The 15,957-nt window shown below is 38.9% G+C and overlaps 1 protein-coding gene across 1 annotated transcript in view; it reads left to right on the top strand.

Moving 5' to 3' along the window:
* The window catches only part of LOC306852092 (phospholipid phosphatase 3-like), a 43,278-nt gene extending 27,939 nt beyond the window's left edge, over positions 1–15,339 (top strand). Inside the window, exons 2-6 of the mRNA XM_079388718.1 lie at positions 4,583–4,740; positions 6,525–6,808; positions 10,308–10,365; positions 13,762–13,938; positions 14,035–15,339. Coding sequence (XP_079244844.1) covers positions 4,583–4,740; positions 6,525–6,808; positions 10,308–10,365; positions 13,762–13,938; positions 14,035–14,136 — 779 coding nt within the window. The 3' untranslated portion in view covers positions 14,137–15,339. The remainder of the gene's footprint in view (positions 1–4,582; positions 4,741–6,524; positions 6,809–10,307; positions 10,366–13,761; positions 13,939–14,034) is intronic.
* The last annotated feature ends 618 nt before the right edge of the window (positions 15,340–15,957 follow it).

The raw sequence follows: 15,957 nt of genomic DNA, 5'->3' as shown, positions 1-15,957 counted from the left end.
AACAAACATATTTGTTACTTTAAATAAAATAAACGTCAACTGAAGTGTTCAAAAACGTCTTATTTCAAATTTTATTTAGTAATTTTGAAATAAAAATGAATAAAAACAATATAGATTAAAAAGAAATACAAAAACAATACTAATACCATAAACGAAAATGAAACTCAAAAAAAAAAAAAACATATTCAAAACATCAATAAACACTATAATAGGATGTCAATGATTCTAAAATAACACTGGGTCCAACCACCAAAATAATAACTTACTTTGCTTACATCTTGAATAAATATTTTTTGAATATATATTATTTTCAAGCTAAAAAGTATTGCTTACAAAAGCATAAATATAATAGTTTTTTTTTTTTTTTTTTTAATAAAAAAAAAATATAATAAAAAAAGAGTGCTATGTGGCTGACCCTTTTTGTCCCAGTCCACCTCGGACTTACCTCAAGTGTGGCTTGTAACCAATAACCATTTAAAGAATAAATCTGAAGGAAAAATTATCTGAAGGGGTGTCGTATAAAATATGTATAAAATCTTCAGCCTTATAAAATATTCTGCTTTATAGAATATGTAGGGACTCTGTTTAAAAGTCTGCTGAACAGGAGCTTGGTCACCAGCCCTTCGTATCTGTATCCTGCATGGTGACCAGAGCTAATGATAGAGAGCTTGATTACAGAAAAACATGTGACCGGCCCAGAGAGGACCCTGAAGGGCAACACTGTACAGCCCTGTCCAAAGCATGGATGAAATGTCAAGCATGCGCTACGGTGAGAGAGAGCGAAAGCGGGATCAGGGTGTGCTGACGTGTAACTCGGTGCTATCTCGTCAACAGCATGTCTTCTTCACCTCTACATATTCAGCAGTGCAGGATGTTGCGTCTCACCTTATCTTTGTTTGGCCTCCACTTATTCTGAGAAAAGCAGCTTTCAGCGATGTACACAGTACAAATTTAGTGTTAAATTCTGATTATACTTATCAGTGTTTTCAGGGGGAATGTTCATAAGCATTCATCTCGATATGCAGGTCTGTGTACTTGTAAGGGCTCTTATGGGGCGTTTGAGTGATAAGAATGTAAAAAGAGATGCTTGAAATCAAGTGGGAATACAGCGATTTGGATTTACGAGCAACTAGATCAGCCTGTCTGGAATTCTCATGGTCAACAGCAAAATTACTAAATTTTTGGTCATATGAAGGTGCATCCCTTTTGCAAACCCTTGCATTTCTTGCTCCTACGTATTTGAGACACATCATCTTTGTTGAAATCAATGGATTTGGTTGATGTAGCAAAAACTGAAGTGTGTGGGAGAACTTAGTTAACACAATGGGTTTCATTCAAAAAGTGTGTATGCATAAATTTGTTTGTGAAATCTGTGTATGAACGCTTTCACAAACCAACCATGATTCACAAATTTCTTTTGTACTAAAATTGAACTGAAACTGAAACACATACGCAAAACACAATACTTGTGTTAAGAAAAACTAAGAATCACCTCATGTTAAGAAAAACTGATTTATTGTTTATGCTTTGAGGTTTTTTTTCTGTGTGAGAACGCAGATATGCCGTGTACAACTGGCTAATACAAACTGCCTGTATAAAAAGTTTTTGTAGTGGTTTTGAGAATGACACACTTGGCATTGCTTGAGGATCTAACAAAGTCGTTACTTTCGTTACAGGAGTACCTGTAGTATATGGAAATGGGCGTGCTTATACAAATTAGTAACATTGAGCGGTCACTCATTCTAGAAATCTCAGAATTCATTAACATTAGAATAAGTCTATGTTTACACTAGTGCGTTTTCGTTTTAAAATGCATAACTTTTGCTACAGTTATGCCTGTCATCTACACTACTCCGGCATTTTTGAACCTCGAAAACGGAGACTTTTGTAAACGCTGCAGACCCCGTTTTAGTTTGAAAACTCCAGGGTTGCATTTCAGTGTAAATGGACCAAAACAGAGACTTTTGAAAACAATGGCATGTCTGCCACATTCGCTCTGCGTATTGTTGTACCCATAGATATGTATAGGGAGATTCCCCATTCGACTGCTCCAAGCACGCAGACGCATCCGCCATCTAAATAATAGGGCATCTATCCATACATGTCTATTGTTGTACATGCATGAATGGTCATGTGACATGCGTTTTTGGTTGTGTAGTGTAGATGGAGATCGTTTCTGAAACGTGGTGAAAACGCCAGTGTAGACGAGGATCGTTTTCATTTTAAAACACCATTTTAAAACAAAAATGCACTAGTGTAAACAGGGCCTAAGGTGTATGCATGTGTGAATTTTTGTAAGAATTTCTCCCTGTGCGTACAAATACAAAGTTATTAGTGAATGACACCCAATATTCTGGATGAACGATCATGATCAGTCTATATGAACTTGCTGGTACATTTCAGCCAACAGTGACCTACTTTGCACTTTCTTTCCATCTCTGGATCTGTTTTGGTCCCCCTGCAGCGTGCAAGCATGTGTATGTGCCCTGGAAACCGAGCGGTCATGTACGCTGAGAGATTCCCTGGCAGAGGCTGTGTTTGTGGCTGGGTTAATTCCAGCTGGGGGAGAGAGTGGAGGGTTAATGATTAGTCTCATGCTCTGTGTGGATCAAGGGCATGGGACCGTACGGGCCATGGGCCTGGGGGAAACAAGAGAGAGAGAGAGAGGGAACAAAAACCAATAACTCAACAGCTGAATCACTCATCACTTCTATATTCACACTCAACTCCCGGTACAGATCTATATTTGCACATCAGTACTGTGTACTCCACATTTATTTCCTGTAAAGATTATATAATGAATAATTAGCCACTACTTCTCTATCCATTAAAGGTTTTGACACATGAAATGTTCCTACTTCCTGACAGATATCGCTGAAAAGAGGTCCTGAGAAATGGCACCTGCCTGAGTGAGAACACTGTATTCTGTAAACAGCAAAAAACCCATGCTTTTTTTAGCATCAGAGAACTAGTCAATCAAAAACACTCTCTGAATGGGAATCATTTTGGGTTTTGAAGAGATGGTTAAATTGGCAAATTAGTGGAAGTTATTAAAACAGCATTAATATCTTTCTTTACAACAGCTAATAATTCATAAGTGATATTAATTGTACATGCTAATGTCCTGGTTTTATTTTATTTATTTTTTCATTTAGACCTTTGTCTGTCCTTGAACACTTATAGTTAAACTTACAAATGCTAATAAATAAGTGTTAAATGTAATCTTTAACAAACTGTATGCTAAAATGTACATTATAATATAATGATGCCTAAACTCACTTTTAGTACTTAAAATAAATTATTTATTAAGGGTGTTTTCACACCTGGCACGCTTGGAGCAGAAACTGGTGCATTTTCTCCGTTAGTTTGGTTAGTTTAGGCATGCCTAAATATGGCAGTCATGCTTAGATCCACACCAGTCTGAGATCATCTGAACGAGGTGGTTTTGGCCAAACTGAAATCATCTCACTTGCAGTGAGAAAGAAATCCGACCCAATGGACGAAAGGGTCAGTCTGTATCATAATTCATAATAAGTTATGCATTACCTGATTTTGTGGGTAAGCACCTTACTTGTCAGTTGAAAATAAAAGAGCAACTCTTTATTTTTAAATGTCATTGCTCTTCTACAATACAGGTGCATTGCAAGAATGCTGTTCCGATGAAGTCTTGATTTAATCAAGGCCTATATGCATTCATATATGTATGTGTGTAACAAGGAGCTAGATCGCAGGGCTAACTTGTCAATCCATCTTGATGGGTAACCATAATGAGTGGAATCCCAAACCAAGGAAAAAATGCAACAAAGTAAGCAAAAAATGTAGTTGTCTGTAAGAAAAGCAAAAAAAAAAAAATTATAACTGATTGCCCATAACATGAAACTATCCCATCACCCATCCATTTGGAACAACATCCTGGTTTACTTATCTGGAAACTTGTCTGTGACCTACTGCCACAATGTTTAATTTTTAAATTAGTAATTGTTTAACAAGGGGATAGAATAAGTTGCACGCACTGCCATAAATACCATAAGGAATTCTGCGAGCTACAGTAGTGTGCAGGTTTTAATTTCTACACTTTAGTCTAGCCAGTGTCCAACACACCTGCCAGCAACCATCCAGGTGTGTAATAGATTTGTTTGCATTTACCTTAAAGAGAGAATCCCCTACGCACTCCAAGTGAACCATATTACCGCATTCCCAGTACAATTTGTAAGAAACTTTCCATCTTCCTCCTCATAGTCTCTGACCTCAATCCTGTATTCTTTAGGGTCTTTTCTTCTCCACATGCCTCATCTATCCGTCCTGTCATTCTCTTTCCACCCCCACCCCCTCCTTCACTCTTTCTGCCAGAGATATGCATGGAATGTCAGCTCCTTAGGCTGGATCTCGATTCCCATCAGGAAGACAGTGACATTCTCAATATATCTCAGCCACACTTGCGATTCTAATTGCACATGATAGAGCATTAAAGATGTATCTGTGTCTGATCTTGTGGTGCCAGAGAAACACTGACATGCACAGAAGAATATTCCTCTAGGTAGTTTCGACAGAAAAATTAACCCCTCTGTCTCTCTCCTGACAGCCTCAATTCCATTCTTCGCCTGTGAGCTCAAAGCGGTGAAACCATACGAGAGGGGCTTCTTCTGCGGGGACACCAGCATCACTTACCCTTACATAGAAATTGAGGCCATTCCTGACAGCATTCTTATAGCCGGGGGCATCATAATCACAGGACTTACGGTGAGAATGCACGCATAAACTGAAATGTCACTTATTGAATGACTGCAAAGAGATTATGAACTGCGAGAGAGCTCACCCAAGAGTGTAAACTCTGTCTTCATTTACTCAACCTCATGTCAGATTTATTTTCTTCTCAAAGCAGAAAAGATTTTCAAGAAGTGTTATTTTACATTGAATTGCAAAGTCTTTTAAGCATCAAAAGCAACATTAAAGTATGATAAAAGGTGGTCAATATTACTCAGTCCTTCAGAATACTAAAGAATATAGCACATATGGGCCTTGTGGGCAGCTCTCTATCATGTAGGCGCAATTGCACTTCAGACGACCAAAGATCGAATCTCAGTTCATGGTCTTTTACCAGTCCTGGCTCCCTCTCTCTTCCACTTCTCTTCCTGACCTCTCTCCAACTGTACTATGTGAATAAAGTAAAAAATGGCAAAACAAAAATTGTTAAAGGCCCAGACACCAAACCAAAGCACACCAAACCAAATCAAATAACTAGTGGTAACGAAAACCGGGTTGTTGCCTCATGTTACCTGCATCTAGACGAACAATTTGCACTTGAACACAGTGCATAGACCACAGCCAATACCAAATACCTGCATGTACGTTCTCCGCTGACATGAAAGGAAATAACTCTCCATACCAGCAGGTGGCAGTAGTCTGTGTTCATCATTCAAAACGAGAAATTGAAAAAGCTAGGACTGCGGATATCATTGCAAATGAGATAAAGATGAACAACTAGTCTTCTGTTTGTTCCCTTGACTTTGTCATTGCTTGCCTTTGACACTTCTTCTCGTCCACTAGTTCACCAAACTAAACAGCCAATCAGAGTGATCTTTCTCACAAACTGCCCAAAGCCACTTCAACATGCTCAAGCATCTACAGATCCACCAATGGGTGTCCGACTAGTGTCAGTAGTACAGAACACACCACACCAGTCCATCATATAATAATAATAATAAAGATTTATTTGTATAGCACTCTTCATCAGTCAGCATAGGCTCAATGATGGATGAATTGGTGCATCATGGCTGATTTGTGAACCAGTCATTTATATTGGTTTTGTGAACTTGATCAACTGATGAATTTATAACGGGTGTCCAACCCTGCTCCTGGAGGTCCAACGACCTATAGAGTTTAGCTCCAACATACTTGCCTGGAATTTTCTAGTGAGTCTGAAGACAGTGAATAGTTGGTTCAGATGGCTTTATTTAGGGTTGAAGTTAACCTCTGCAGGACAGTGACCTGCTAGCAATAGGTTTGGACACCTCTGATTTAAAAAAAAATGATTCATACTTTCTACTTCTCTCATGAAGATACTAAGGAGAGCTAGGGTGGATGTCAGGATTGTTCAGGACAATGACTTCAAAAACTATTTGAAGATCTACATCTATGCTGTTTTATGTAAAATTTTCAAGCTATCTTTTCACTGTAATTCCGTGGAAAAGAGTGACCAGTACATTTACATTGACCTTTGATGTTCCCAGAAAGAATAAAAACTGTATGAATTTAAAACAACATGAGGGTAATTCTGATGATAGAATTTTCATTTTTGTCTTTTACGAGACATCCTGTCCATAGTAGTATTAGCCCACGGTTCTCCTGTTACTGAAGGCTATTTATTTACTCTTTTCATCTACTATTCTATTGAACAAGAGGTTCTCTTTGTGTAAGAGAGCATGTGTATGAGGTGCTGTGAGTTTTAAGGCATCATGAGCCTTGTAGTATTTAACTCAGTGTCGCATGGCTGTAACCTTAGCGGTGTCCCCTGTCTGTCTCAGATTGCTGTCGGAGAGTGTTACCGTGTACGATTCAGAGTTGTGCACTCACGGGCGTTTGTGCGCAACCTCTACGTGTCCTGTCTGTATAAGGAGCTGGGCAGCTTCCTGTTTGGCTGCTGCGTGGGGCAATCCTTGACCAACATGGCGAAGCTGAGTGTGGGCCGACTCCGTCCCCACTTCCTGTCGGTGTGCAATGTGACTTACGAATCACTCAACTGCACACCTGGAACCTACATCTCAAACGTCTGTACCAAGAACCACTCCAAGATAGTGATTGAGGCCAGGTAAGTGGAGTACAAGGGGTTTTATGGGAGGCACAGAGATAAGATGAGCTCTGTTCCAAAACCTAGGCTCTATACAAAATTTGCATAGTTACTTCTTTAGAAAGAGTACTTATTGATCATTAGAAAAGTATGCTCTATATCATGGATCTCCAACCCTGCTCCTGGAAACTTGCAGTTCCTGCAGACTTCAGTTCCAATCCTGCTCCAACACACCTGCTTGTAATTATCAAGTAACACTAAACACTTCGATTAGCCACTTCAGGTGTATTTGATTAGCGTTGGCACTGAACTCTATGGCAACTCTACAGGAGCAGAATTGGAGACTCCATATACTATATCAGGGGTGGCCAATGTCCATCCTGAAGGGCCATAGTCCTGCAGAGTTCAGCTCCAACCCTAATCAAACACACCTGAACAAACTAATCAAGATCTAAGGGTTACTAGAAAGCTACAGGCAGGTGAGTGTCAAGTTTGGAGCAAAACACTGCAGGACTTGGCTCTCAGGATCAATGTTGGCCACCCCTACCATCAATGTTCCCTCTAAGCTGTGTGACCACGCTCTTCTTCCACCACAGCCGCGCAGAGAAATAATGTGCCGCACACACACACAAAAATGAGTTTGGAAAGCCGTTTGATTGTATTCTAGTAAAAATGAAAGAACTGAAATGCTCGGGTAAACCGTTACAGAGCTGGTGCCTCTATAGATTTAGACTGGTGAATGCAGACTATGGACTGGTGAATTCAGTTTACAGGTTTCATAGAAAGAGAATGATGTGCGCCAAATGAGCCGCTGTAGAAACCGAATACTACAGTGGTTGCGGACGAAATAGCTCACTTCGAGAGCCAACGCAATGACTTGTGAAATAAAACGTCCTCATGTATTAAAGAAGAGTGGCTTGATTAAGTGCTGGAAATAGCGGATAATGGGCACAGATCGGTAACAAAACTCTGAGACATTTACAGTCACACACAGGTATATTGTGCAAACTGTACTTCATAGGGCTGTTTAGATAGCTATAGAAGAATTCACCTTCACATTTTTAAAAAAATATTTAACTTACAGATCTCAGTTTAAATGCTTCAGTTTGTTCTCTATTCTCTTCTATCAGTTTAAATGCTTCATTGTTTTGATATTATATTATGTTAGTCCTATATTATAAACAATTAATTGACCTTAATTTATTTAGACAATAAATAATTGACCTTGTTTTTTAATGGAGTAACTTATGCTCATCAAGGCTGTATTTATTTGATCAAAATACAGAAGAAAAAAAACAGTAATATTGTGAACTCTTGCAAATTCTAATATTGGTTTTCTATTTTAATATATTTTTAAAAATATATTGTATTCCTGTAAAGCAAAGCTGAATTTACTCCAGCCTTCAGTGTCACATTATCCTTCAGAAATCATTCTAATATTCTGATTTATTATCACTGTCGAAACTGATGTGCTGCTTAATATTTTTGGAACCTTTTTTCTTTGATTAGGCTAATAAAAAGTTAAAAAGAACAGCATTAATTAAAAATATAAATATTTTCTAACAATATAAGTCTTTACTACCACTTTTTATATATTTAACACATCCTTGCTGAATTATCCTTGCCTGCTATTAATTTTATCCTTTCCTGCTATTAATTAAAAAATAATAAGAAATAAGCAAAAAAAAAAAAAAAAAAAAACTAAAAAAACTGACTCCAAACTTTTGAACTATTTTGAATAAACACTGTTCTTTTTAACTTTTTATTTCTCAAAGAATCCTGAAAAATATCACAGGTCCCAAAAAAATATTAAGCAGCACAACTTTTTCCAACATTGATTATAAATGAGCAAGATTATTAGAATGATTTCTGAAGGATCATGTGACACGGAAAATTCCGGTTTTCTTCACAGGAATAAATTATATTTTAAAGCATATTAAAATAGAAAACTTTTATTTTAAATTGCAATAATATTTCACAATATTATTTTGTGAAATAATATTCAATATTTTTTATCAAAAAAATACAGCCTTGATGAGCCTAAGAAATTTCTTTAAAAAATTTACTGATCCCAAACATCAAGGGTCAAATCAAATATAAATAGTGTTGGAGGCTGCGAGCTGTACAGATCTGGTATAAAGAATGTTTTTGCTCAGGTGGCCGAAATGTCCGCCCAATAGAGAAAAGTTTTGCTCAGCAAGAAAAAAATTAGAGGGAACATTGCCTACCATATAGTGTGACTGTTTGTAGTATGAAGGTAATGCAGATATACTATATCCATCATGTTGTCATTATCATGGAACCTACCAGTGTCCGTTGTGAAGCTTCACTGCCATTCACAACTCTGCTCACAAGGCCTCATAGGATAAAGTGTCCATCAGACGAGTCCATCAGAATCTCGTCGGAAGTAGTTGGTCACCCGGGAACTATTTGTCTACTATACAGTAAATACTCTGAGTTCAAACATACTATCTTTTATGGAATATTTTTCACCTACTATATTTAGGAAAGTATGCATATTCGGAAGGAGCTTAAGTTAGTTTTCTTGCTATATACTACCAACATAGGCAGCATCCTAACCAAAATGGATCTTCACAATTGACTTATTTGTAACATTTTACATGCATGATACAAACAGTACTCCACATGGTAGACTTGACTTGCAACTGATTCTGATGGAGTTCGATGTTAGCATGTTGCTAAGCTAACAGCACAATAAAAATACACTTTAAAAGGTTTGAGGTATGATAAAAGTTCACATTCAGTACAACGAAGCACATCTTGTCACAAGGGTCGGCTTGTCGCAATGCACTCAGATTGTCTACTCTATGAAGGATACATGCTATAGTTCTTTAATATTTGACCAGAAGAAGGTACCTTGCGCTATGTTCCAAACTGGATAAATCCACTTCTAAAGGGCAGATCAGAGTGAGAGCAATCATGGCCATCATATTGAAGGGTCATTTCAAACTGAATTACTCAAAACTGGCCACTTTGAAGGGTGCAACTGATGGACACTTCACTCCCATGATTCCTTGCGGAGGTTTAATTGTGTGACGATGGAGCCTCAACTGTCTTAGGAAGATGACACAGAAGTGCCTTCCGAGGCACAGTTTTTTCCCCTACACCCTTAATCCCTTTGAAGCTCTTTCTCTGGAAGGTAAACCCTTCGAAGAGATTGGGGCACATCAGATTGGAACATAGCAATGGGTGTTTAAAACAGCCCTATAGTGATCCTGCTTATGTAGGAGGCTCACTAGATTTTGGAACAGAGCTACAGTGTATGATTAATTAAAGGTACAGTTTTTCAAGTGCAAATGTTGGATGTTTTTTGACTGATCACATTGTAGGTTTTATGGAAATAAAAAGTAATTTACTTCGAATAACATGTATGCTTGTGATTGCTTAATATAACAACATGCAGACAATGTTATGGCCCATAAAGCGGTGCAGCGGTTTAATGATTTGCGAGATTTTTACATTTAGTTGATAATATTTCCCTTCTGCTCTTTTCAAACAGAAAGTCCTTCTTCTCGGGCCATGCATCTTTCGCCATGTACACCATGCTTTACCTGGCAGTGAGTATCGCCGTGTGTGGCCAAATTTACCACATGCACACTCAAACACGCAAACTCAAACACACATCAGGCTGTTGGATGCCGATGAGGAGCTTTTTCTGTTGTCAGCTTTCACTTCCCATCCATGCCACGTGGGAAAAATGCCAAAAAATTCCTACTGACGGGAAACTCTCTCAAACTTCAACTCACACAAATGCACACAAATAAACTCATACTGAAAGAAGAAGGCTCTGAGAACTCAAAAATAACTCCCAAAAGGCATCTTGCTTCAAGCAGAAAAGAAAGGCTTGAGTGAAAGAGGGAATGTTCTCCAGAGGCCTGATGAATAGATGAGCGGAGAGAGGGAGAGCGAGTGAAAGCTAGCTGAAGACAGAGGAGGCCTTGTTTAGTTGTGGGTTGGGTCTGGGAGGGGGGGAGCTTTGGCCTGCTGAGAGATAGACAGGCTTCTTTCAGTTAAACCCCTCTCTCTCACTCACTGTTATGGCCTAGGGAAGGTGCACAATAAGGGGGAAAAATGACAAAACGCTCGCAAACGATCATAAAGCATGACATTCAATATCATTCACATTCCTCTTTCACTCAACTGCTCCACAAACCTTATCAGAATTTACTCTGCCTTGTGTGCCAATCACGTTTAGAACGGAGGGAAGAAAATTCACCCACTGTGTAAAAACAAGCTATTTTCTACCATTCATCTGATTCAATTCATGGGCTTTGGCTGCTCTAAAAGCGGGAGAGCTCTTCAACTCTCATTAGAGAGCGCGCGGGAGAGAACATGAACAGAGCGAGGGAAAAGCCTATAGAAATTCCGTTTCAGGCTCTTTGTCTTTGCCTGTTTTTTTCTCTCCGTCCCCGCCAATGGCCGCACTGTACAGGCTTGGCTCTGCCTTGCATGCCTGACCTGCAGCCACATGCTTTGGCTCTGTGCGCCAGCTGCTCCAGACTTTACTGCAGGAAGCCAAACACCTGTGACGGGGCTGATGGGAGGGGTACCAGGCCCCTTAAATTCTGGAATGTTTCACGGTCCCTCGTGTGACATCTACAGCCAATACACACTGACCCCAATACATCTTCCCTAATATTTGTCGTGTAGCTAAGCTAGCTAGTCAGGGTGGTATCATTAACGTGTTAACTATTTTTTTCACCATATGGCTCTGTTCCCAAAGCTAGTGTTTATCTCTAAGGCAGCATCCTAACTGAAATGTAGCCTCAAAAATGATGATTTGGAACACTCTGTGTAATGCAACAAAGCATTGAAGTACCTTTCCTTTGGCATTCAACGCCTCTAGGCAGCTATTTCCAGGATATATGACCAACTCAGTCTACTCTCAAAAAATGCTAGCCAAACTTAGCATAAATAACAAATAACATTTCGAGTCAACAACAACATCTGACACAACTGTCCCATAAATGTTCAAATAGCATTTACAAAAGTGTATATTTTGGGTTGGTCTAACCAATGTGCATTCTCAATCCCAAGCGTGAGTCTCTGGACAACCAGAGTTTATAACGGCAGCTGCAGTGATGCAATGTCTGAACCAATTGCCTATTGCCTCTTTTATTTAGAAGGCGGAACTTCTCCCAGTCATGGTAATTTGAGTGCACCATCATGGTATATCTTTGATGAAGAAAACTTGACTCACAACTCAATTTGGTGTTGAATGCGACAAGCTCGTAATCACGATTTCAAAAGTGGGATATAGGAAATTTCCGACAGCACATGAAGGGAGCATAATAAACAAAGCATACAGAAATGTTGATATTCGATATTACATTTTTAATTACATAGAGCATTTTTTGCAACAATTCTATCATTTTGGATGAAGCTTGTAGGAGTATATTCTAGCATTGTCCATTCTATTGCCTTTGAATTTGACAGAGACAAGATAATTTTAAAATTCTGGGCCCGGTTGCATGAAAACCCTTAAGATAAGAAAACCCTTAATTATAAGGTTAAGGGTACCCTTAGTGAAACATGGGTTGCAAGAAAAAACCTAAGGGCTTACTTAAGGGAAGTTAAGGCTGTCACTTAAGTATTTCCCTTAATTGCTTAAGTGTTCCCTTAAGTTCTGTTATGCGTTGCTACAAAGTCCTTAGTAACCGTTTCACCTTAAAAAATTAAGGGACCAAAATAGCTCCCTTAAGTCATCTTTTACTCTAGCACCATGGCTGATTTCATGTTCATAGAAGAGGAGCAATTACCTAGGCACATTTTTAATGATCGAAATAATCCATTGGAGATGAATGATGCGCAGTTATTGAGAGAATATAGGTTTGATCGTCAGTCAATCCTTCATCTCACCGCAACACTTGAGCCTGACCTTGAACACCAAACCCGACGAAGCTTGCGGTACTTTTCAGTCTGTCATTGGCGACGTTTTCAGAGTACACAAATCCACTGTCTGCAGAGCTGTCCATCGAGTGGCCTTAGCCCTGTGTGGCCGAATTGACACATGTCAAATTTCCTTCCAGAGATGAGCAGGACGTATTAGCGGAGCGTTTTTTTGCAGTTGCTGGTTTCCCACGCGTTTGCGGAGTGATAGATGAACACGTGTGAATTCAAGCCCCACACCTATATGAAGATCAATTTGTCAAAAAAATAATATTTTGTAAAAAAATTAAAAATATTTTATAGCTGTAGTTGTTAGGTTATTTTTGCGGTCCGTTATGTTTATAGTGCAATATGGAAGAGTAACTATGGCAACCGCACCTCGCGTTGCCGTGCGCTGCCAGAAACTACAGTGAAACGCTTAATATAAACACTTAGGTAAGGGTGACGGTTAAGACGTTTGTTGCAACTCTCTTAAGGAAATCCCTTGCCTCAGGGATCTTTTCCCCTTCAGGGATACCCTTACTTAAGGGTTTTCATGCAACCGGGCCCTGCTCCTTAACTTTTGGAAGAGACTTAATGTGAAGACTGTATCGGTGATGCTCACTATATTTGGGAACAGAACCATTTTAATACAATTTTCCACTTTTAGGGTGGAGATACAGATAGTATATAACTGTAGTAGGCCTAAATAATATCGTCTCTCAAGTATCATAAGCTGATTTAAAGATGATTAAAGATCAATAACACACATTTCTAAAATAGATAGGGTTAATTTTGTTTAATGCAGACTTCTTTCTTAGGCTATTTATAATAACAGACTTACAGTATTGGCATCTTTGAACTAAAATAAGCACATTATTTAGTCTTTTGAGGATGGTTTATCAGGTTTATCAGATTAAGCTAACTTCCAAGCAATTTTTGAGGAAATGTGTCATCAGAGGTTTAGCTCAGACACACACACACACACACACACACTCACACTCTGTAAGCTTTATTTATCAGTCTGTACACTCTTTTATCAGCTCATATGTTAATCATTCTTGAAACTTCCTGTCTTTGCGCAGTTTTACCTGCAGGCGCGTTTGTCATGGCGAGGGGCACGGCTCCTGCGACCATTGCTGCAGTTCATGTTGGTGATGTTAGCTGTGTACACAGGATTCACTCGTATTTCCGACTACCGCCATCACCCTACTGATGTCCTGACCGGCTTCCTGCAGGGAGGACTGACCGCGTACTGGGTGGTAAGAATCACATCACCACATGCGCTATATTACCGTTATTATAAAGCTGGGAGTGTAAGGTACTTTTTGTGTGCTCACTTTAACATTTTCTTCCAGGCCTTTTATATTTCGTCCATGTTTAAGACGTCTCGTCCAGACATGTCTCCAACAAGCTTGTCTCTGGAGAGTCCCCTGTCCAGCCAGCAGACCGTCTGCTAACAGAGACACCTGAGAGACACGAGAAAGTGAAAATTGGAGTGAATGACATGAAGAACAGGAATGGTACAAAGAACTTTGAAACATGCTCATGTCTTGACAAATCCTCACAGAGAACCATTTCCTGTGCACTCTGAGAGAAGAACAGTTATATATAGATATATACATATACGTCTAACCCTTCAACAAACCCGTCTGCAATGTATCAGCCCTCCATAGATAAATGATATTTTTATATAAAAAGTTTATCCTTTATATTTTTGAAATACGTTATAGTTGAAGCTGCTAATAATTGTTGTTTTATAATTTGTCACCTGTAGTCCAGGCTTAGAAATTCATGCATCACAGTAACTTCAACATGTCAAGTTTTTCAGCTCATGTTGACTGTTGGAGGCCCAGTCTAATGAATTTACATTGGACAAAAATGGACCAATCGCAACAACGCTTTGGCCTCAGACCATACCCTCTTGTGTTTGCTATTGGACCTGGCTAGACCACTGTTCTGGTGCGCTGTTGCACAATCATAGCGGTGCTGATTATAGACACCCTCTGTTTATGAAAGCACAGTTTTGATGCTAATGCTATTAAGCTTGTGTTGTATTAAGTTTGTACTAACCACTTTCACTGCATGAGTGAGACTGAAAGGAGGTTTGAGCCGACAACCTCCTCACCCCCACTCCGCATAATGAGGGCTTGAATCCCGCCCTAAACGCTCAGCGGACCGGGGGTCTATACCTGTGTACCCTTTACTACTCATAGCACTTGAACTACACTATGGAATCGTCAAATTACTACAGATAATATTTTATATTTTGTCCTCTTTAATCAGTGTTTTACTTTCCTTCCTGCGGTCAGTGCCATTTGTGTTTGTCTTTGTGTTATTTTTGTTTTTTTCCCCCCAAATTATAATTATTCTGAGTGAATGTAAATAAATCATTTTATAAACGATCCAGGTTTTCTGAAGTATTAGCATCGGTTCTTGTTTTATGTGTTTATATATGTTTTTTATCGTTCGTGTTGATCAGGTATGCAGAGTTATTGTTGCTAATTGTTAAAGAGACTAGTGACTGAGCCACAGATTGTCAGAAAGCTATATTCTACTTATTTAGTTTCATTTTATTTGTTGGTTTCCCCTGTGAAAAGCCTGCGCGGCTGAAATAACCACTGTATTAATAAACCAAACCAATAAAATGAATGTTCAATCTTTGTATCTCATTTTCTCCTCTTCTGTAATGACAGAACAAACCACACAAGCACCCACACACACACTGATGAGTAAAGCTGCTGATAAACACACCTGCGCATCAGTTGAATTTTATATTAATGCAGTGAATTGCTATGTTGCTCTGCGGCTGTAGCAACCTAAAGAGCAATATCCTATATTCACTAATGAACTATATAAGCTAGCAGTAGAATTATTATGAATAAATGCATTTGTGTAAATGTAAATTTATTGAAACTAGGTGTCTTTTATTATATTGCTGTGTCTGCTATTGTACTGTGCCTTGCATTAAGAGCACAAGCTGCACTTCTCGAGCGTTGGAGTTCAATCTGTAGGTATGCAGGTGTGCAGCATAAACACGTTCCCCAACATTTTCTAGCATTTGACTCAAATGTTCTTTGACCTGTGATGCTAATTACAACCATGGAAACAATTGACTCAAAGCTTGTTAAGTACAATTTAGCCAGCAAGAATTTTCTTGGTACATATAGCACTTAAATATGACAAGAGACGCCTGGGTCACAGTTCTCCATTTATATGTGACGTCAAAGGCAGCTGTCATAGAAAAACATAAGTCTGCTGCTCAATTCTAAGAGCCAAAT

This window comes from Barbus barbus (genome assembly GCF_936440315.1).
Source record: "Barbus barbus genome assembly, chromosome: 3".
NCBI classification, from domain to species: Eukaryota; Metazoa; Chordata; class Actinopteri; order Cypriniformes; family Cyprinidae; genus Barbus; species Barbus barbus.
The sequence above is the reverse complement of the archived record's forward strand: the minus strand, read 5'-3'. Positions and strand labels throughout refer to the sequence as shown.